At 44.3% G+C, this 21,296-nt stretch overlaps 1 protein-coding gene across 16 annotated transcripts in view; it reads left to right on the top strand.

The window, feature by feature from the left end:
• Window positions 1-21,296, top strand: part of C1QTNF3 (C1q and TNF related 3) — a 100,116-nt gene that overhangs the window by 70,239 nt on the left and 8,581 nt on the right. For 8 of the 16 annotated variants that reach the window (XM_053295058.1, XM_053295060.1, XM_053295056.1 and 5 more), the window contains 3 exons: window positions 8,928-9,746; window positions 15,579-15,687; window positions 19,778-19,932. In XM_053295058.1, the coding sequence (XP_053151033.1) occupies window positions 9,426-9,746; window positions 15,579-15,687; window positions 19,778-19,932 (585 nt within the window). In that variant the 5' untranslated portion in view covers window positions 8,928-9,425. Of the gene's footprint in view, window positions 1-1,195; window positions 1,293-8,927; window positions 9,747-15,578; window positions 15,688-19,777; window positions 19,933-21,296 lie in introns of those variants that run through there. The other 8 variants (XM_053295070.1, XM_053295068.1, XM_053295069.1 and 5 more) reach the window with 5 other exon arrangements.

Below are 21,296 nucleotides of genomic sequence, written 5' to 3'. Positions count from 1 at the left end.
AAAGCTGAAGCCATCTCCACAAGCCATGCGGTGACTTCCACAAGTCCTGTTTTATTGCACATGCCTAATCTACCCTGTTCCCAAGTCTAAGGATTAGAGTGGGTAACTAGCTGCCAATGATATCAGACTGTCCTCTTACCAAACTGGCCTTAGTAATTTTGATACCCTCAGTGAACACTGAACAGGCACCCTTCTTGACTTGATCCTCATGCTCCCTGGGCCAATCCTCCTTTGTATCTGACAGCTATTCTGTTCTATGGAGGAATGGTGGAGGAGGTATCTCCCTTAACCAGAGGTGCACCTAGGTAATTCTGGAGCCTGGACCTAAAGGCCTTTGGAGCCCCAGCTGCCTTGCTGAAGCCACACACACACACACACACACACACACACACACACACACCGCTGCAAGTTAAGCATCACCCCCTTATTCTCATCCCACATATTTCTTTCCCCCTCCCTGCTCTGTCTCTAAAGCACCCGGCACAGGTCATAATCACACTTGGCCTCCCAACACCATGGTGCAGTTTGAAATGATGACATCTACCCCAATCCAAGATGGCAGACACATGAACATTTGAGGCATTAGGACATTAGGAGAGGAGAGCTGGTCTTGTGGTAGCAAGCATGATTTATCCCCTTAGCTAAGCAGGGTCCGCCCTGGTTGCATATGAAAGGGAGACTTGATGTGTGAGCACTGGAAGAGATTCCCCTCAGGGGATGGAGCCACTCTCGGAAGAGCAGAAGGTTTCAAATTCCCTCCCAGGCTTCTCCAAGATAGGGCTGAGAGAGATTCCTGCCTGCAACCTTGGAGAAGCTGCTGCCTGTCTGTGAAGGCAATACTGAGCTAGATAGACCAATGGTCTGACTCATTATATGGCAGGTTCCTAGGAGGCGCAAGAGATTTAACTTGTGGACCTCAATTTGTACCAAATTTAGTCCAGCTGTCAAGACAGTGAAAGGAAAGTAGGCTGCTTAGTTCAGACTAGAACAACTTGTTGACATTTCCAGGAAAGCTGAGGCTGGCAGGTCGATGATAGCAAGTTGGGGGTGGTTGGGTGCAGGGGACTCTGTGGAAATGTAATATATCCAGCCAGTAGGTGGCACTAGCATTTGCTAGTAGTGATCCTAATTGGAGGCAGAGTCCTTTCCTACTTCCTGCCTGTACTTCTTGTTCAACTACTTGTCTTTTCCTGTAACACAATTAAAAATCTTCCCTATAGTGGCTGCCTTCCGCTGAACTCTCAAGACTGGGAGGGTAGCTGGATTTTCAAAACTGGTTGGATATATTACATGTGAGTACTCTCTGCTATAGTCACCTTAAGTGACGCAGTGGGGAAATGCTTGACTTACAAGCAGTAGGTTGCCGGTTTGAATCCCCGCTGGTACTATATCGGGCAGCAGCGATACAGGAAGATGCTGAAAAGCATCATCTCATACTGCGTGGGAGGAGGCAATGGTAAACCCCTCCTGTATTCTACCAAAGACAACCACAGGGCTCTGTGGGTGGCAGGAGTTGAAATTGACTCGACGGCACACTTTACCTTTACCTTACTATCTGCTATAAGATATTCCCCTTGGGAATGGGACCGTTGCTCAGTGGTAGGGCATCTGCTATACATGCAAAAGATTCCAAGTTCACTCCCTGGCAGGGGCGTAGCCACCATTGTGCCAACGGGTTCAAAGGACCGGGCCACCAACGAAAAGGGCCGCCAAAGCCCCGTGGCTCAGGCTCCAGAGGAGCCCAGAGCAAACTCGCCCCTCTCATGCCCAGGCTGAACTCTCCGTTGGTTATTTTAGGAAGCGCTGGCTGCCTGATAGGATGTTTTCCTCTTTCTCTCCCGCTCTGGAGGGAGAGAAAGGGGAAAATGTCCTATCAGGCAGCTGGCGCTGCCTGAAATAACTGATGGAGAGTTCGCTTGGGCTCTTGGTAGCCCGGGTGGGGGGGGATTTTGCTCTGGGCTCCTCCAGACCCCAAGCCACACCCCCTTGTGTGTGACATCACACACACGGGCGTATCTGGAGGGGGCCGCAGAGCGGGGCCGGCCCAAGCCGCCATTCAGCTGGCTGTGCGTCTGCTCCCTGGCATCTCCAAGTAGGGGTGGCAGAGACCTCTGCCTGAAGTCTTGAAGAGCTGCTGCCAGTCAGTGTAGACTACTGAGCTAGATGGGCTAAGAGTCTGATTTGGTATAAGGCAGCTCCCTATGTTCCTAATCCTAGTGCCTGTTACCAAAAAGAGGGTTGGCTGCTCACCCCACTACCAGAAGTGCAGCACATTACGGGTTGTGTTTCCTTTCCTTGTAATGAGAGAAAGCACTGGAGGTTTATAGTCATGTCCGTTTATTTACAAATATGCTAGCAGAGCATATTGGAAGCAAGCAAACTTCTAAAGCAACCTCTACAACCTCTAGTCCTACATCACACTCCCAAAGAGCACTAACATCTTGCAAACTCATCCCCACAATGTTGCTTCCAGTTTTTAGCAAACTCAACAAGCTGCCGACTTTGACACACCATGGCTTCACATTTAAACTGCAATTAATTTCTGCTCTTTCATCAGAGGTGCATTTTGGAGCCTGGACCTAGAGGCCTTTGGAGGACCCCTTTCCCCTGCAAATTAAGCATCATCATGCTTGACTGGGTGACCACACCACCCAGGACAAACTAAAGATGATTTGAGGGGCCTCTAGAGCTGTGGAGGCCCTGGACTTCGACCCTTAAGTCCAGAGGTAAGAGCGCCTCCGTCTGTCACATCCAGAGGCGCAAACTGGTCTCCACCCCGCACTACAGATAGATTGCCCTTTCAAGAAATGTTTCCTGATCCCTGAGGAAATATCAGCCAATCATTGTTGACCAAGCAGTCAGCTTCACTCACACACACACACACACACACACACACACACACACACACACACAACGGCCAAAGGCAGCCAACTCTTCCTTGACAAATCAGGAAAGTATGTTCATGACAGCATAGTCTGTGCCATGGAAAGAGTTAATTTGCCAGCATCACAGCCTTGTTTTCTTTGGCTTTTTGAAGTATTCAGGCTGCTTTCTGAGACTGAGCTCTTGTGTTGCTTTTTGGACTTTGTCCCATAATCTGCGGTTTCAGGAAGGAACTGAGGAAATTTGCTTTTAGATGGCCAGGTGTCATCCAGCATAGCTGAGCTACTGTTATAAGGGGAAATCAGGGTTTTATAGGCTGCAACACAGGATGAAACTTCAGATTAAAGAGCCCTCTTTTAAAGGGGGCTTCCAGACAGAGGTTTATTCTACCATGAACACTGATTGCTATGGGGGATTTTGCAGGGGTTCCACATGATGTCATCTGCATTCCATCTGTGATTTGTGCTACTTCCATGAAACACCCGTTTCTTTTCATACCTCAGATATTCTGACATGAAAATCCTAGGAGAACAACTTACACAATGAGCAGAACTGTAATTGAGCCATTAGTGCAACTTGTCAAAGTCCGAGTGGTTTTCTGTGTAGGTGGTGATGTATCGAAGAGGTGACTCCCAAGGGCACGTCCACCTGCCTCTGCACCTGAGTGTACCTTTGCCACTTCTGGTCATTGCCCTTTGCAGTTTTTTCTTTATCCCAGACCAGTTTGATTGCTATTATGATCTTCAGAGACAAATCATTGCCTCCCACCACTTGAGGTGAATTGCAATGCTCTGCCTCAACACAACACCCCCCCACAAACCAACCCTGCTCCCTGGGTGAGTGCGGTGCTGACACAGTTTTGTGTTGTCTCTAGTTTTGCCAGCTCCTGCCTTTTGCTGCTGCTGTGCTTCCACCTCCAGCTTCACAAGTGGACAAGCATCAGCACCGACCTCTGGCTCAGAGGGAGCCAGAGAACACAGGGACACAAGAGCAGCGGGGAGGCTGAGATGGCAGTGGTAGTGGGTGTGTGGGTGTGCGACATCTGCACTGGGGCAAGGTGCTCACACTCCCCCCCCCTTGTGCACTCATCATCGGAGGCTATCACTTCATGTAGGAGACGTCCCCCGGACAATCTTCCATCCTCATGTTTATAGCATGAAACATGGATTTTGAGGAGATACGCCCATTTCTAAGTAGTTGCACAATGTTTTCCTCTGCTCTGTATTTGTGTCCTCTCAGTAAGCATGCTCATTTTTTAAAAATTCAGAAGCTTTTCCTAGTATGGACACGAAACGATGGAGAAAGCTTCCCTTGCTGAATTCTTGCATATCAGGCTGCTATAAAAGACATAGGATCAGATCCTACACACACACACACACACACACACACACACACATTTGGCAACCTTGGTGGGAGAGGAAGCTGTAAAATAATCAAAACCCTTGATCAAATTATACCACAAACATTATGACAAAGTTAAAAAGCTATTGTTGACCTACAAAATAGGTAGACAGAAACTAATAAATTCTCTGGTCTTGGGTTCAGGTTGCTATACACATCTGGTGAAATCTGATCAGGAGGTTTCAAATTATATAGCTCTCTTTCCCACAACCCTATTACCAAAGGTCAGAATCAAGACGACTGTTATCCCAACACATGGTTACAGAAAGGCTAATTGTATTTTATAGATGGTACAGAAAAATGTTCAAGTATGAAATTCAGAATAAGAATACAGCAGAGCTGTGTAACAGCCAGGACAACACTAGAATATATAGTTTGTGTGATGTAAGTGTATAACATTGCATCAGTATCTCTGCATGTTAGTACTGATAGATTTACATGGTGCTCCCCCTTCTCCAGATAGAGTGGTTCCGTCCTTATACTCCAGATCAGAATGACTAACAAAACAGCAAATATTTGTGGATCCAAAGCCCATTTTGAGGCTCCGTATAAAAGAACATAAGCCACCTAATGGCGCAGCAGGGAAGAAACTTGCCTAGGGAGCAAAAGGTTGCTGGTTCAAATCCCCGCTGGTATGTTTCCCAGACTATGGGAAACACCTATATCGGGCAGCAACAATATAGGAAGATGCTGAAAGGCATCATCTCCTACTGTGCGATGGCAATGGTAAACCCCTCCTGTATTCCACCAAAGACAACCACAGGGCTCCGTGGTCGCCAGGAGTCAACACTGACTTTACTTTATAAAAGAACATAAAAGAACATGATCTAGACAATAGCAACCAAACTTCTAGACAATATCAGCAAACTTAAGCAACAAAAAGGAAGTTTGCCTTTTTCTCTCGTTCCCAAAGTTGTCTCTTTCCTGTGCAATGTATTTCTCAAAGAGGCAGTAGGACATTAACACTTCCTTCTGGTCCAGGAAGGTGTTTAGCACCCAGCACATCCCTGGCCGCCCTCAGCAACCAGAAAGGGCAAGGCTTAGGCATGCAAGTGGTTGGTCCAAGACTTCCAAGCAGCCTGACCACCTCTTCAGGCGACGCGATTTGAATATTATCCAATATAACAGAACCAGGCAGCACATTTGGAGCATTCCATCCTGGCCTTCAAAAACCTTAGCATCCAAACTGGTGCAGATATATGAGCTACTTTATCAACAAACGTTTGGGACCACCCACTACTAACTATTTAGGGCCATTAACAAGCTAACTGCCTGACATTTGCAGTTATACTACTTTAAACAAGGACAGAACTCTAAAAAGGTGTCATACTAATACTGGACAACCTTCATTTAGGTCTGCCAAGCTGCAATTTTAAAAACATCAGACAGAGTCAGGGGTGGATTTTTATTGCTCAGGAGATGGAATGTGATAAGTCAGGGGCAGGCCTGGTGAAGCTGAATGGTTTTGACCTTCAAAGCCCTTAATGGTTTGGGCCCTGGATACATGAGGGACTGCCTGCTCCCAAGGGTTGATGCTCGCCTGATGAGGTTGTCTGAGGAAGTTCTGAACAGGGTCCCGACAATGACAGAGGCTTGGCTGTCATGCACATGGGACAGGGCCTTCTCTGTTGCTGCCCCCAGACTCTGGAATACTCTCTTGGTGGCCATCGCTCTTCAGTCTCCATCACGGTTTTTAGAAAGTGTGTGGAATCTTGCCTTTTTACCCAGGCTTTTATATGATTGTTTCTTTTGCTCCTGCTTTGTTTTTGTTTTTTCTTGCTCTATTGTGCTTGTTTTTTAATCTTTTAATCAGATCTGTTATTTTTATATTCTAGCTTAATATTTTAATTGTGTAATTTTTATAGTCTTGTGTGAACCACCTTGAGGTTTTTTTTTTAACAAAAGGAGGTATCAAAATTTAACAATAAATAAAATAAATAAAAGGTAAGAGGGGGAGGAAGTGATCATGTGCTTCACAGCAGCTGGGCAGGAGGGCTTTTCATCCTACCTTGTTAAAGAGCTGGGTACAGCTGCATGTGGGGTAGGAGGAGGGAGCTCTCACTCCAGGGGCTGCTTAGCACACAATCACTTCCTCCCCCGCTTTAACTCACAGATGATCACAAAATGGAAGTGTGCAGAGCTCCCAAACTTGGATAGGGCACATCTTCTGTCCACATCTTAATGTGGACCAGCTGCTGGTTTATTTGACAGTATGTCTGATACTGGATCCACGGCAAAAACAACAACAACAAAAACCCACCAAATAGGCAGATCAAATGTTTGATATTTGGTAATTTTACCTTCCTCACTCCCAGCTGGGCATGTGGGATCACTCCATAAAGAGCCTGCTCCCATGATTCTTGAGCCTAAGTTGCTAGTTCTCATTTGTTTTATATAGAACAAATATGCCAAAGAAGCTGAAATCACTGGAATGATAGTATACCTAGGGGAGTTGTGCAAGTGGTGGATATAATTAAGAAGGCAGGGGTGATCAATCTTTTGGGGTCAAAATTATGCTGATATCTATTTTTTTGCCCAGGCTGCAAAACCGTGAAACCATACCTCCAATGGTTTGTTCTTCCCTTTTCCGGTATATTTGTGCTATGAATGGGCATTATGCATCTGGAAACATTTTTCACTTTAATGCCACAGGAAACTCCAGAACAGCATTTGGCAAGCTCTGAAATCTCTACCACTGGCTGAAAACAGCAATGCCTTTCCAACATTTGCTGAATTAAATTATTAAATGCCATGGAGATTTATGCTTTCTCTGACTCATCACATGTCCATAGAGTCCCAGGTTTTTAATCCCCCTTTATTAATGAGAAAACTTAGTTTCTAGTAAGATTTTTTTTTTTTTAAGAGGGCAGTAACCCCCTAAATTGAGTCACCTTAAGTGGCGCAGCAGGGAAATGCTTGAGTAGCAAGCAGAAGGTTGCCGGTTTGAATCCCTGCTGGCACTATATCGGGCAGCTGTGATACAGGAAGATGCTGAAAAGCATCATCTCATACTGTGCAGGAGGAGCGAATGGTAAACCCCTCCTGTATTCTACCGAAGAAAATCACAGGGCTCTGTAGGTGCCAGGAGTTGAAATTGACTTGACGGCACACTTTACCTTTAACCTCCTAAAGTAGAATCTTTGCTTAAATAGTGGCTCTTACCACTATTTACACAGAAATGCAACTTCAGGTAGTTCTTGCCCTGACTGTTGCTTGTGACCTTTGCTGCTCTTATACCACTATTCTTGTCCTGGTACTGTAAATCTTCTTTGTACCCCTAGCCAATGATATGACTGCTACAGAGAACTGTGATTTATTTTCCATTTGTCAAAGGCATAAACAGTTTGCCACTTTCTAAACAGCATTCGATCTTGGCATTTTCAATTAGATTCGACATATTGACCTGATCCACACAATTATTTGAATCTACGTTTAAAGTCAGTAACTAACATTAGTGCGATTTTGTGAACCCACACCAAGGCAGGAATCTTAGATTAATCTAGGGATACAAACTGACATTGGTCATATTGGCGTGAGACATAATCATGCTAACTTTGGTTATTGACTTTAAACCTAGATTCAAATGATTGTGTGAACCAGGCCATTTGTGGGAATCGCTGGTAGATCCAAGTACCAATGGAGGAAGCTATAGTTTGTGTCCGACTAGAAGCTTTGTTTTGACTATTGTCATGGCTGACACTTGGATGCGAGGAGGAGGAGAAAGAAGATGTATATAGTTCTACATTCCTGAGGCTGAAAGCATATTTGGAAGGGATAAACTGTTATAGATGAAAGGGGTAGAACATAGACAGCCAACCTGCAACACAAGTGCTACAAGTGACAGAGGCACTGCTTCCCTGCCTCCCTCAATTGATAGGCAACTGTCATGTGCAGGAGGTCATTATTCACACTGGAGCACACACAGGACTCTGGACTGTGTCTACATTTGTCCAAAGACAGCAGATTCCAACATGTTTCTAGCAGACAAGGTTCCATCTTTCCCCTCTTCTGTGTATACTTTTAAAATTTATGACATTTGATTTTAGGACACTGTAGTGATTTTCTGGGTTGCTCAACTCCAGGCAAAATCAAGGCAAAGGACATCCCTAATACTGATGTGTAGGTTTCTAGTGAAACCACTTCATTAGTAAAATGACTTAAAGGCAGCACTACCTACAGGGTTGCGTCTTGAATTTTTAGCATCCTAAACATGTATCTGTGGGTAGTTTCAAAAATTATAGGATTACTAGAATGATAGGAAAATTGTACCGGGAGAGGATAATTTATAAGACTGAGACATGCTTCTTGAGTTTGTGGTAATTTATCTGTACTTGGTAGGAAAAAATCAGATTTGGTTTGGCAACAGCCTTTAGGAAAACATCAGAAATTAGAAGAGTATGTAAGGGGGTGGGGGGTGTTTGCCTGGGAAGCTCTAGCTTAGCACTCAGAACTGGGACTCAGTATGAGCCTGAATTCAACCAAGTGTTTCTCGCCTGTTTACAGAGTCTCCTTCTAGGGGCTGGCACACAAGAGAACGTTTGTCTTCTCTTAAGCAAAAAAGTATAGTAAGTTAGCAACAATTTTCAAGTTAGAATCACAAGCAAAAAAACCCTCCCCTTGTGCTTTTGTTTCCTAATTGCCAGAACCTCAGCTTTTCGATGACAGCAAACAGGGGACGGTGTCCAAAAAGAGCCTGAAGAATTCCCAGCCTTTCCATGTCTAATCAAGGAGCATAAAACATTAGCCACATGGTCTTCATTTCCATCTTGTTTCTTCATGCTAAAAGGAAAACATGCCAAAAAGAGAGAGAAAAGGGTGTAACACTTGTCCATGCCCCCCAAATAGAACCACAGCTGTCCAATAAATACGGTGGTCATTTCCTGCATACAAATCAATTTTCCCTGCAGTGGGGGATGTGGTGAATAATGACGGGGTTGTTTAAGAAAGCATGACTGATTTGGGATGAAGGATCCTACCACTCTGACATTTTCATAGTATAATTTATTGCACACAGCATATAAAGCTGTGGTAACCAGGTCTTGTTGCCAAGCTTAATCGTGTGGAATAGCCTGAAAAGACCACATCACGGCAACAGCAGATCTTTCCCTTGTAAAAGGCACTTGAACGCCTGAGACCTTGCTATGTTGAATAATATGGCACCCAAGGATTTCCTCAATTGGAGTCTCCCGGCTTTGCTTCTGTTTCTCCATTTTTGCCTGTGCCAAGAAGAATTCATGGAGGTGAGCAGAAGATCTAATAATCCAGTGGCCAAAGTATTGCAAAGTCACCACCAGACTGGCCACAAAGGTTCCACCAGCAGCAGGGAATTGTTGAGACAGCGGAGTCGACTTTTTGAGTGGACGGTTGAGGATGATGATGATGGTAATAGCCCTTCTACTGAACCAAATGCCTTGAAACCAGAGGTAGACGATATAGCACAGACTACCTCAAACAGAGTCCAGGTACTCTGAATTAATCTTATATAAGACAACATTTAGAAAGCTGTTGAGAGTTTGTTTTACTGCATAAGACAATTAGCACTACTTCTAAGAAAAGTATTTTAGTAAAGATGTTTTTTGATATGTGATGCTATATATGCTATATGAAGGCTCCTTAGCAGGGCACCAGTAGCCTATCATTTTCTATAAGCTTAGTCCCCCCCAACCCCTACAATCAGATTTCTTATTTACTGTATCAAACTCAGGCTGATGTCTTCTGCACACTTACCTAGGAGGCAGATCTACTGAACATAGTGGGACTGACTTCCAAGTAAACATGTACAACACTGCATGGCTGTGATCCAGTCAAAGTTACACGCTTTTAAGTTCCATTAAAGTCATTGGGACTAACTTAACTTTGGCTGGATCATACTTTGATATTTAATAAGACATGCAAAATAGAAAACATGTTATCTTATAATGGATCAAATGATTTTTATGAAGCAGGATGTGAAGAATGTTTGACTTACACTGAACTCTTCATCAAATACAGCATCAGACGCACATCAAAGACTGTACAATTTCTTGGGGCAATTAGAGATCTTCCTTCCTTCAGGATTTTACAATGCATCTTGTGTGTTAAACTATTAAGAGTGATGGTGGAAAACTAAGGGACTATTTGACTGGTTATTTTTAAAAATACTGTTGATGTTGAATTAGCGTAAAGCATCCATTCACAGCTCAGTTAACCTAGAATTTTCAGATATTTTGTTATTGTTATTATAAGGATTAAAGTTCTTTAGAGATGGTAAACGTATTTAAAATTGGCTTCAGTCTGTAGGCTCCCGTTCAAGTGACAGTAGGACAGGCTGTTTACAATTATAGATAAAAATATATCCTTTTGGATAGTTGGTGATTCTTTTTAACAAGTGTTCTTCTAACATTTATTTTAAAAAATATATTTCACTTTTCAATTAAAAAAATTCTCAGATCAGAGAACAATTAGACAAAAAAAATCAAAACAATTTAAAACAAAGTAACACAAATCAAACCATAATAAATATTTATTTATTATCTAGCAGCAGAAATTAAAATCTATCTCTTCAAAAAGGGCCAGTCGAGCTACAAGTATCTTATAGCACTGTTTTTAAACCAAAAAGTTAAAAAACCTGCCTAAAGGTAAGTATTTTGCCATATGCTTAAATGGACCAGCCTCTTGGATTTGGCAGATGTCAGGGAATTCCATAAATGTGGAATTGCAACTAAAACAGTCCTATTGATTGTTGAAGCCAGTTTTTCCTCCAATGGAAGTGACATCAGCAAGCTGTAACAAAATCTTGTTACTCAATGAACAGGAAAGCACAAATGGTTGTTGTTTGTGTGCACACGTGTGAGCGTGTTTTTCATTGAAATAGAGTGAAATAGTACTGTTCTGATATATTAAATTGATGAAAACTTTTTCTTGGATGGATTAAACAAAGGCACAAGCATTTCAAAGAGCCAGTGTGGTGTAGTGGTTAGAGTGTTGGACTAGCACCGGGGAGACCCGTGTTCAAATCCCCATTCAGCCATGAGACTAGATGGGTGACTCTGGGCCAGTTACTTCTCCCTCAGCCTAACCTACTTCACAGGGTTGTTGTGAGGAGAAACTTCAGTCTGTAGTACACCGCTCTGGGTCTGGGATCCTTGGAGGAAGAGCGGGATATAAAATGTAAATAAAATAAAATAAATAAATACAAAATAAAATGAATGGAAAATAATTTTAGTTCCATTGACTTGAATGGGGATGAAATGGCTTAAACCCAAATACTTTGTCTTAATTGGTTATGGACAGAGCTACCTATTTGAAAGCCAGCATGGAGGGAAAGCCTCTGGGCAGGAAATTTAAAGCAAGGAAATGGTGGGTGGGGAGAAAATTAAGCTCCGCCTCTGCTCTGTCTGCTCCTGCCAAACTTGTTGTTGGTGCTGGCATGCAGATATCAGGGGGCCATGATGGTGAGGTTGTGGGAGACGCCAGGACTGGAGTGGGCTTAGGTGGCGGCGGCGGGGGGTGTTGTTCCAAGGAGCTCAAGAAGTCTTGAGGGAGCTTTCTTGGGGAGGTCCCAGGCCTGGGGCAGCGAAACACATGACAGACCAAAGGTTTAAATTGGAGCTTAGCCAGGAAGAGGGAGTGGCTCCCCTGCTCTGAAACTGGAGGTTGCCAGGCTATGGTGGGACGAACATCTGTGATGCAGTTCATGGTTACAAAGATTAAGGTTCAGCTACCCACGATTTGCCGTTACGTGCAAATGCGGCTATTCTTTCTCTCTACCTTGTTAGTGGAAGCAAGACCTGAAGGCTACAGCTTCTCTCCTTGGGCTCGTCTTTCAATCTGTTGTTTAAGGCAAGAAGTTATGTTTGTCTTCTCCTGAGTACTAGAGAAGAAGACCTCCCATATTGTTTACTAATTGCAGAGCAATGGGGGTGAGAGACTGACAAAGAGAGTGTACAGAAGCTCAAGGTGGATGGGTGTGTGAAGCAGGCTTTGTGTTAAACTTCAGCTAGCTGAGGATAGAGTGCAGAGAAGCTCACAGAAGCAGCTCACACCAACCATGCGTTTATACTGGGGGAAGGAATCTTCTTATAAAGCCCATGTTTTTCTGCATCTAAGACTTCTGACTTCCATCAAGTTCTGTTCACTTCTTCTGGATTGGATTAGGATGTAAGTAGATAAATCTTTGTGTATTGTTTGTGGTTGTATAATGCAGGTGCATTTTGGATTTTATATTGGTTTCGTGTATCTACACACACACACACACACACACACACACACACACACACACACACACAGTATCCTTTGCCTTTCTTGGCCTCTGTATTACTGAGATGTAAATTGACAGGGTTTGTCCCCCCGCAAACATCCCTAGTATAATCTATATATTTAATTCTCGTAGACGTGCCTCAGCCTCTGTGGGGATGCGTCCCGGCAACCCAGCTGATTGGCTGGGCAGCGGAGCAGAGAGACGCACCTGATTGGCTGAGGCGCGTCTCAGTGGTGGAGGACAGAGGCGGCGGTGGGCCTTGCCGGGCCATGGAGGCCGGCGGTGGCGGGGGCCCTGGCCCAGCCACGGAGGCCGGCGGCGTTGAGGCCGGCGGTGGCGGGCCCGGCCCGAACGCAGAGGCCGGCGGCAGCAGGGCTGGATGCCAGGCGGCGGCGGGCCTGGCCGCGGCGGTGGCACTCGGCCAGGCCGGAGACTTGGGCGGGGGGGGGGGGGAGGAGAGGCGGCGGATCCGGCCCGGCGAGGTAATTATTATTACTTTTATAACCCGCTCTCCCTCCAAGGATCCCAGAGCGGTGTACTACATACTTGAGTTTCTCTTTCACAACAACCCTGTGAAGTAGGTTAGGCTGAGAGAGAAGTGACTGGCCCAGAGTCACCCAGCTAGTCTCATGGCTGAATGGGGATTTGAACTCGGGTCTCCCCGGTCCTAGTCCAGCATTCTAGCCACTACACCACACTGGCTCTTTGCAGCATCTTTTCCAGTGGCTGGAAGGCCAACGGCCCGCTAATGCAAAATAGAGCCCAGGACTGAAGAAAGGAGTCTCTCACTTTTTCTCTTTGTTAACCGTTCTCCAAGGTTTCAGTTAGGAATCTTTCCCGGCCCTACCTGGGAGTTATTCACACATGGTATCTGAAGAGCAAATCTGCTTCGCAGCAGATTCACAGAGGTTTAATTCGGGGGATTACCTGGATAGTTCACATAGGGTCGACTCCTCTCCACAATTCCTGGCAGATCTTTTTCCTGTGTGTTCCCACCGCTTGCTTTGGGTTTTTCCTCCAACCAATCAAGGAGGAGGTGAGAGAGCTTTTTTTGTTGTTAGTTTGACAGCTGGTTATGGAAGAGCGGCATGACAAGTTGCCAAGCAGCTGGATCAAACAGCAGAACGCTTAACCCGAATCTGACCCAAATCTTTGCTGATTTTTATAATGAACTTGCCTTTGCGAGTGACTGCCTTCATCACCTCATGTCCCCCACCCCGCCACACACAGACACCCCAGACCATTTAAGAAGCAGGGAAGTTTAAAGTGAAAATCATTGATTTCTCTCTGTCATGAAGAAAAATGCAGGCTTCTGGAATCAGCTCAGACAAAAAGGGCTCAGGTTACATTGAAGCTCTAGTCTCCATTCTGCATATCTAAAGCCTATGTAAAGCATAGGAAGACCCATCTTTTGCAGCTTGTGCTTGCATTTAACTCAGGAGTTTCTCCCTCCCCCTCCCCTTTTGGATTCCCTCCACATAAATTCACCAATCTGCCATAACCCCTCCCCCGCTCAACCCTTGCAATTGCAAATTACTCAGAGCAGACCATACCCAACACAGCTGTCAAACTCCCCTTCACTGCGTTTTGAAAAATGCTGAATTACTGGCAATGGCCACTCCACGCACCACAGAGAAACCTCAGGGTATAACAGAAGCCTTGGTATTCCGTTTTGTTTTTTAAGCCACTGAAAATAGAGGGGTTTTTTAAGACAGACATAATTCAAGCTAAGCCAGAATGCGCAGCCTTGATTCGGGGGAAAACAGTGTCATGTCTGTACTGGTCGCTGATAGCCCACAGCGACTTTGGGGGAAATGCCGCTAGAAAATGGATTGGCACATTCAATTCTGGAGGAGATTCAAACTAAAAGCCATGTGTATAAAACAAGCCAGGACCTACTGCAGCAAAGCAGACCCTCAGACAACCCATGGTCTTTTAATAGTTCCATCCTTATTTTGATCACTAAGAGGGTTTGTTGGGGTGGGGGGCATGAAAAACCTTTCAGTGGTGCCGCCAGCTCAACCTAAACTTTCAGGGTGGTGGCAGGACTGCCAGGCTTCTGTAAAATTATATACAACTTTGTTGCTGTTTTTCCAAGTAAACCTATTTAACCAGATTATTTGATTTTATAACGCCTGGCCGGTTTTGAATCCAGAATAACTGTAGCCATCCATCATATACCTTGTGTAATTAGTTGCCTTTTTGTCTACAAACAGGGTGAGCAGGAAGCAAGGAAGTAAGTAGGGGTGCAAGCAGCAGCTCAAATTCCAAAGCAACACCGGTCCAGCATCCCAAGCAGCGTTCCCTCTAAGAGGGATTCCCACATGTTGTTGCCTAAAGTTCTCAGCTTCCCCAACTGCAATAGCCTTTGCTTGAGGATTATGGGAGTTGTAGTCAAGAACATCTGGGAATCCCTCTTAGAGGGAACACTGATCCCAAGAACCTTAGATCTCTTATTCTCTCTTTCTGGCCCAATTCGATGGCCATTTGTTCATTCATTCATTCCATTTCTTCATTCTATTTATATACCACCCATCCAAAAATGTCTCAGGGTGGTTCACAATAAAAAGTAAAACTATTTAAAATATTTACCTAGAACTCATTAAAACCACTTAGATATTATTAAAAGCCAAACTGAAGAAGTAGGTCTTTACAGCTTTCTTGAAGGCCTCCAGGAGTGAAAAACCTCTTATTCCCACGGGGAGCATTCCCACAGGGAGCACATTCCACAACTTACCACAACCAACAAACACTAGTGCACACACTTTTTAAAGAAAGTACATGTAACCTCAGATTCTTTCCACCAATGAATTTTAGATAAAGACCATCTTGACGAGCCATTGAAGAGCAGCTGTTTTTCACCATCAACTATCAGAGGACAGAAAAATCTAGAATGATAGATTATCTCTTCATTTGGCACAACAGGATAACATGACTGTAACAACGTAAACTTGAGGTTTTACACTAGAGATATCATTTTTTTAACCAGCAGTGTAAGCACATATAGTAGTATACACTCTATGTAGCTTTAAAAAAAAAAATTGTGTGTTTGCAGACTACACAGACTGGACCTCAGAGCCCACCAGAATGTGGCTGTCGGGGGGATTTTGGATTTCGGAGTTATCAAGGCCCACCAGGGCCTCCGGGGCCTGCTGGAATCCCAGGTAAAACATGAGAACCCATTTGCATAATTATTGGTGCTTCAGGTGGTTCATAAAGCATTATGCTTAGGGAGAGATATGGTGGATTTACTCTACCAGTCCCTGCCCAGTCCCTTGTGCTGCTCATATCAGCCTGCCAGGGCACAGAGATATGCTTTGAAGGCTTTGACCTATGTTCTTGCTGCACTGGAGGTATGTCAGGTGGACACTTGTGAGAAGGCCTTTTCTGTGGTAGCACCTCATCTGTGGAATCCCCTCCCAAAGAAGGCACATCCAGCACCAAGCCTGTATTCATTTCCCCAGGTTTTCTAGTGTTTCATTGTCTTTGTGGTTTTTTTAATGCTGCTGTTCTCTTTTTATTGTTTTTACAAATGGAGTTATTTACTATTAAAGTGGACTATGTTTTTTTAAAACACAAATTGCAAACTGGTGTCATGTAGCGGATAAGCTACAAATCAGGGCTTTCCCAGTCTGAACCTTGCTGCTGCCAAGAGCTCACTAAGTGGCCGTAGACAAGTCATTGCCTCTCAGCCTCAAACCCCAGCTGCAGTATGGAAACAATCCTTAGTGACTGACATCCAGACTCATTTTTTCAATAGTACTACTCAGGACTTACTCCAAAGGACTAATAAATTTCAACAAGACTTTCTATAGTATAGTATAGTATAGTATAGTATAGTATAGTATAGTATAGTATAGTATAGTATAGTATAGTATAGCCATTCCCTTTACAGGGTTGTTGTAATACTTACAAGATAAGTAATGTGAAGTGCCTTGAACACTCAAAAGCATTATACAAATGATTATTTAATCATTTTCCTTGGTGGGGTCAGGTTTGTCTTCTTTCTGCAAGCTATTCCCCTGGGGAATTGGAAGGTTGGAGGAAGACCACCACCACCAACAACAACAACAGAAACAACAACAACAGCACCTACCTGTTTGGTTTAGTACCATGCTCAGCCCCAACTCCATGATGGCCACACCCACTGTGTCGGCATCAGAGGAAGCATCTCGATGCCGGAGGCGTGACCAGTATCAGTACATGGACAAGCCGCCTAGCACCCTCTCTCAGCCAGTGAGCTCTTTATTCACAGGCTGGGTGCCCAGGGGGCGGGGGGGGGACGACCCCTGGACACCGACAACCAGGGAACATTTGTGTTGTCATTGTCCCCAGTTCAGTAATGGCTACGCCAATGCATTGCCTGCAACAGTGGTTCCAATATCCATATAGAAGAGCAGACTTTCTTTAAGCTCTTTGTTGGTATTCTAGTAAAAAGAATTTCCATTAATAAAAGTATGATATACTCAGCTGCATAAAATGCTTCTATAAGCAGGATGGGAAAGCAAAAAATGTACAAATAACATGGTTCCTTTGGCGTAAGCTCACAGTGATGAATAGAGTTTATTATGCGAATCAGTCACCAATTTTTCCTTCCATAAAAGTACTGTATAGAATTTCAGTAATAAGCACAGAAATGCCAAATAAGATCATTGATGCAATTTTTTTAAAAAAATAAAATAAAATATGATTGAAGCCATGTGGGATATGGCAACTAATAAATAATGGTATAATTTTTAAATAATTATACAGACTTTAAGACCATTAACAAGTGTCCCATTTGGCCTGAGTTCTCATCTCAACATAGCAAATGATGTGTTTCTTCAGGTAATTAATTACGTATTTAACTTTACAGAAAATGCCGTTGAGGAATCTATTTCTAGCCTATTTCCAGTTCCACTCTAGACATGTTCCCTCTGTTTTTAATTTAAAGCTTAACCACTGGGTTAAGTCATCTTTGAGACTAATCATTTACTGCAATGACTATTATAGTCTCTTCAGCTGCCATGGATAAGCAAATAATTTTATCCAGCATTCATAGCATCCCACTTATATCTAAGTAAGGTTCCATATAGGAATGCTGCTAAAAACCTGAATTTCCTGGATGTCAGCAGCAAATATTCTGCAGGGCTCTCCAGATTCTGGGGAAAGCCCAGGAGGGTTGAGAGAGGGCCTTCCACTCCATGCTGAGTCTCACGAAATCTGAGCGGAAGCTAGTGTGCTGCTGAGGTCATCAACCTACATCAATGCACTTCTGATATATAGAATATAATTCAGTGGATCTGGAATTTTTTCACACTGGATCCAAGGGAATTCACCCATTGCCAGAAAGGCGTAGCTACTAGTGGCTGACATCCTAACACTGTGTGTGTGCGGTCAAAAGATGCATGCTCACAATGGCTGTGAAAATTCTGTGCCCCAGCATGCAGGTGGCTACACTGCTAAAGCAGGACACAGCCACTGAAGGTGTGCATTCTTTGGCTGCATGCCATTGTCATTGTATCATAATTGCCCAGGTAAGCAGTTTTATCTCTTGTAATACAATCAATAGATGAGTTCACTTGAGCAGGTCTCTACAAATCCACTTGCCAGCTTGCCAGCAGCCGTCTGGCGAGCAGGACCCCCAGCATTAGGGCTGTGCACAAAACTGTTTTGCCCAGTTCGGTTCGAATTTGGACCGGATTCAGAGTGGCCCGGGCATGTTTGGTTTTGGCACCCTCGAGCCAACCCCGGTCGGGTTCTAATTAGAACCAGTTCGGGCCCATTTCGAGGGTGCCCAAACCAAACATGCCTGGTCCCCTTTCATTTTGGCCCTGTCTGTGTGTGTGGCAGACATTTTTTTGCTGCCACACACAGGCCATTTGCGTGACCGGGTCATGACCTGGGCCATGTGAATGGCCTCTGTGAATGCATGGCAGCCAAAAAAAAAAAAAAAAAAGGCCACTGTGCATGCAAACAGGGCTGAAATGGGAGGCTGGCAGGGGAGGGGGAGCCACCAGAGACCCCCCCCCATGGCCACAGCAGCACCCACCAAGACCGCCACAGCTCTTGGCAGTGGTAAGTAAATAATTTTTAAACAAAATTATAACGTCCTCTACCACCTTTTGAACTGGGCCCAAAGCAGTCTGGAAGGTTCGGTTCGACCTCAGACTGGACGGGACGCTGAGTGGTCCAAGGCTGAATCCTCAAACCGAACCGGTTCCTACCCAGCACCATACTACTCAGCACCATCCTACCTAGCACATCCCTACCCAGCACCACACAGCTCTCCTCACCAGAGGTCTTACTTCCACTGCCATTTTTGAGAAGGTAAGCATGAGCAGGAATCGTTTCTGAGCAGCAGGAGAGAGCTCTGACTCTTTCTTGCTATCTCCATATCCCAGTGCAAAGGACGGAAAACTCACTTCTCTCCTAAGCCTTCTGCCTGTGTGCCAGAAAAAGATCTGAGGGGAGAGAGGGGATTGGTGGCAACCACAAATTAGGGATGTGCAAGGCCACCGGGTGGATGGTTCGGTGGGGGTGAGCTACTTTTAAGGAGCAGGGAGGTTAGTCTCTCCCCCCCACCATATTTTCCCCACCGGCACTGTGCCCCAAATCGCTGCGTGGGGCAGCAGCGTACCTTCTTGCTGCCTCGGTCAGCATCAGACTGGAAGTGATCGGTGCACATGCGTGAGGTGCGCATGCACACCAGCCACATCCAGTCTGATGCTAACTGGGGAGGCAAGAAAGTATGCTGCTGCCCACACAGTGATTTTGGGCACAGCACCAGCGGGGGAAATGGGGCAGGGGTGGGTGGGTAAGAGCACCCTCCCTGCTCCTTAAAGGTAACCTCCCCCCACCGCTGAACCATCCGAACCCCTGGACCTCTGAACCAGGTCATGCACATCCCTACCACAAATAATAACTGGCTGGTGAGCTAATCCGAAATTTGTGGATCCCTGCAGTGATATTGGTTTTGTTTATGGGTATTCCCTTTCCCTTGGGCCCTATACATGCAATCGACTCACGCAGCCTCCTCTTCTGTACCTTATCTACTGTTCTAAGAAATTCAGAATAGGCCTTATTTTGCAAATAAAACCTGCACTCCGCAAGCCACTAAGGTCTGCTGAACTTGCAACCTGAGGAGGATTGCAGTCAAATCATTTCAGACAAGAGTAGGGAATTAAGTTGGGTGAAATACAGTAGCCAGTGCTTGAGCAATTCTTCTCATGCTGAGTCTTCATACTGAGCAAACAGTTTCTTGATCATTTTAAGGAAACCATGGAAACAATGGAAATAATGGAGCTCCTGGTACTGAAGGATTGAAAGGTGACAAAGGAGACAAGGGAGATTTGGGACCAAGAGGAGATCGGGGTCAGCATGGACCAAAAGGAGAGAAGGGTTACCCGGGCATTCCTCCAGAACTGCAGGTAAACAATCCTGAGAATAAGCTTTAGTTTTCACAATGGAAGGGTCTCCTCTAGAAAATCAGTAGTTGGTTCAGATAACATATAGTTTTATATTAAATGGATATGTAAATCCATAATTTAAAATACATGCTATTGCCATATTTATTATTTAACACATTTTATTTGTTAAAATGTTTGTTAAAATGCTTGTGTTCCCTTGGAGGATGCGTATTTCATCACACACCATCTTGTTCACATTTTTTTTATTTAACACATTTTTATACCGCCCCATACGCAAGTCCCTGGGCAGTTGACAATCTAAAAACACAAAACACAATTAAAACAGTTTAAAATAGAGATAAAAACCTCTAAAACTCAAATCTTTAAAACTATAAACTAAAAGCCTGACTAAGCAGATATTTGCAGGTGTAACTCTATTTTGTAAGACATCAGTATGGCGGTGGGTGAAGCTACACAACCTGAGCTCCTTAAAGCTTCAGTGGGTAGAGAACGCCACTGTAAGAATGCTTATGAGTGCATGATGGTTTGAAAGCAGAATACCAATTGCTGAACTGGTCAGCCGTGTGCTTCCAAGCCCAATGGAAAGTACTGCTTTGAACCTTTAAAGCATGATACGGCCTGAGACCAGAATACTTTAAGGACCAGTTGCAGCCGTATAAACTTCCCTGAATTTTCAGATCACTTTACAGGCTCTGCTTTCTGGCTTTCCTCTGACCTTAGAGGTCAGTTCCAGCCACCCCCAATCTGCAGAATTAACCCTCTTTTAGCTGTCTTTCCCCGCTCGCATATACCGAGGTCAGGTGCCAATTACCTGACCACGGATACACAAAATTGCGGATTCTGGATCCGTGAGTAACGAGTCCTCCTCTATACACTTGCATATGTAGTCCATCCTTCTAGTTAGCAATAGGAAATGAATAAGGGGTATAATATTAGGGGATTTTGTTGACTCAAGCCCCAGTCTAAAGTCTTGCAAACTCTCCCTTCTCTTTATACAAACACTTCAGACAAATATATGAAGACAAAAGAACTACCTACAACATACACACTGTGGACAATTCCGCAAAAGATGAAAATATTTTCTTGTTTATGATTTATTTAAATTAATAACTATAAATTATATCTAACTCAAAATAATATCTAACACAAATATTTTAGAGAACATTAAACTCCCAAGCAGGAATAGAAATCATTGCAAGACACTAAAGGTCTCCTCATTAATGTTGGGAATTCTCTCTGGTAAGAGAAACCCTTTTTCATTATAGCAGACTGCACAGAGGCACAACACAGCCAGGTGTACTGAGGTTTTCACAGAGAAGTGACTCCTAATGATACAAGGAAGCAAGCTAAGACCTATTCTGAAA

The sequence above is a fragment of the Hemicordylus capensis genome, chromosome 2 (genome assembly GCF_027244095.1).
Source record: "Hemicordylus capensis ecotype Gifberg chromosome 2, rHemCap1.1.pri, whole genome shotgun sequence".
NCBI lineage: Eukaryota > Metazoa > Chordata > Lepidosauria > Squamata > Cordylidae > Hemicordylus > Hemicordylus capensis.
Note: the sequence above shows the minus strand (reverse complement) of the source record. Positions and strands in the feature narration are given on the sequence as shown.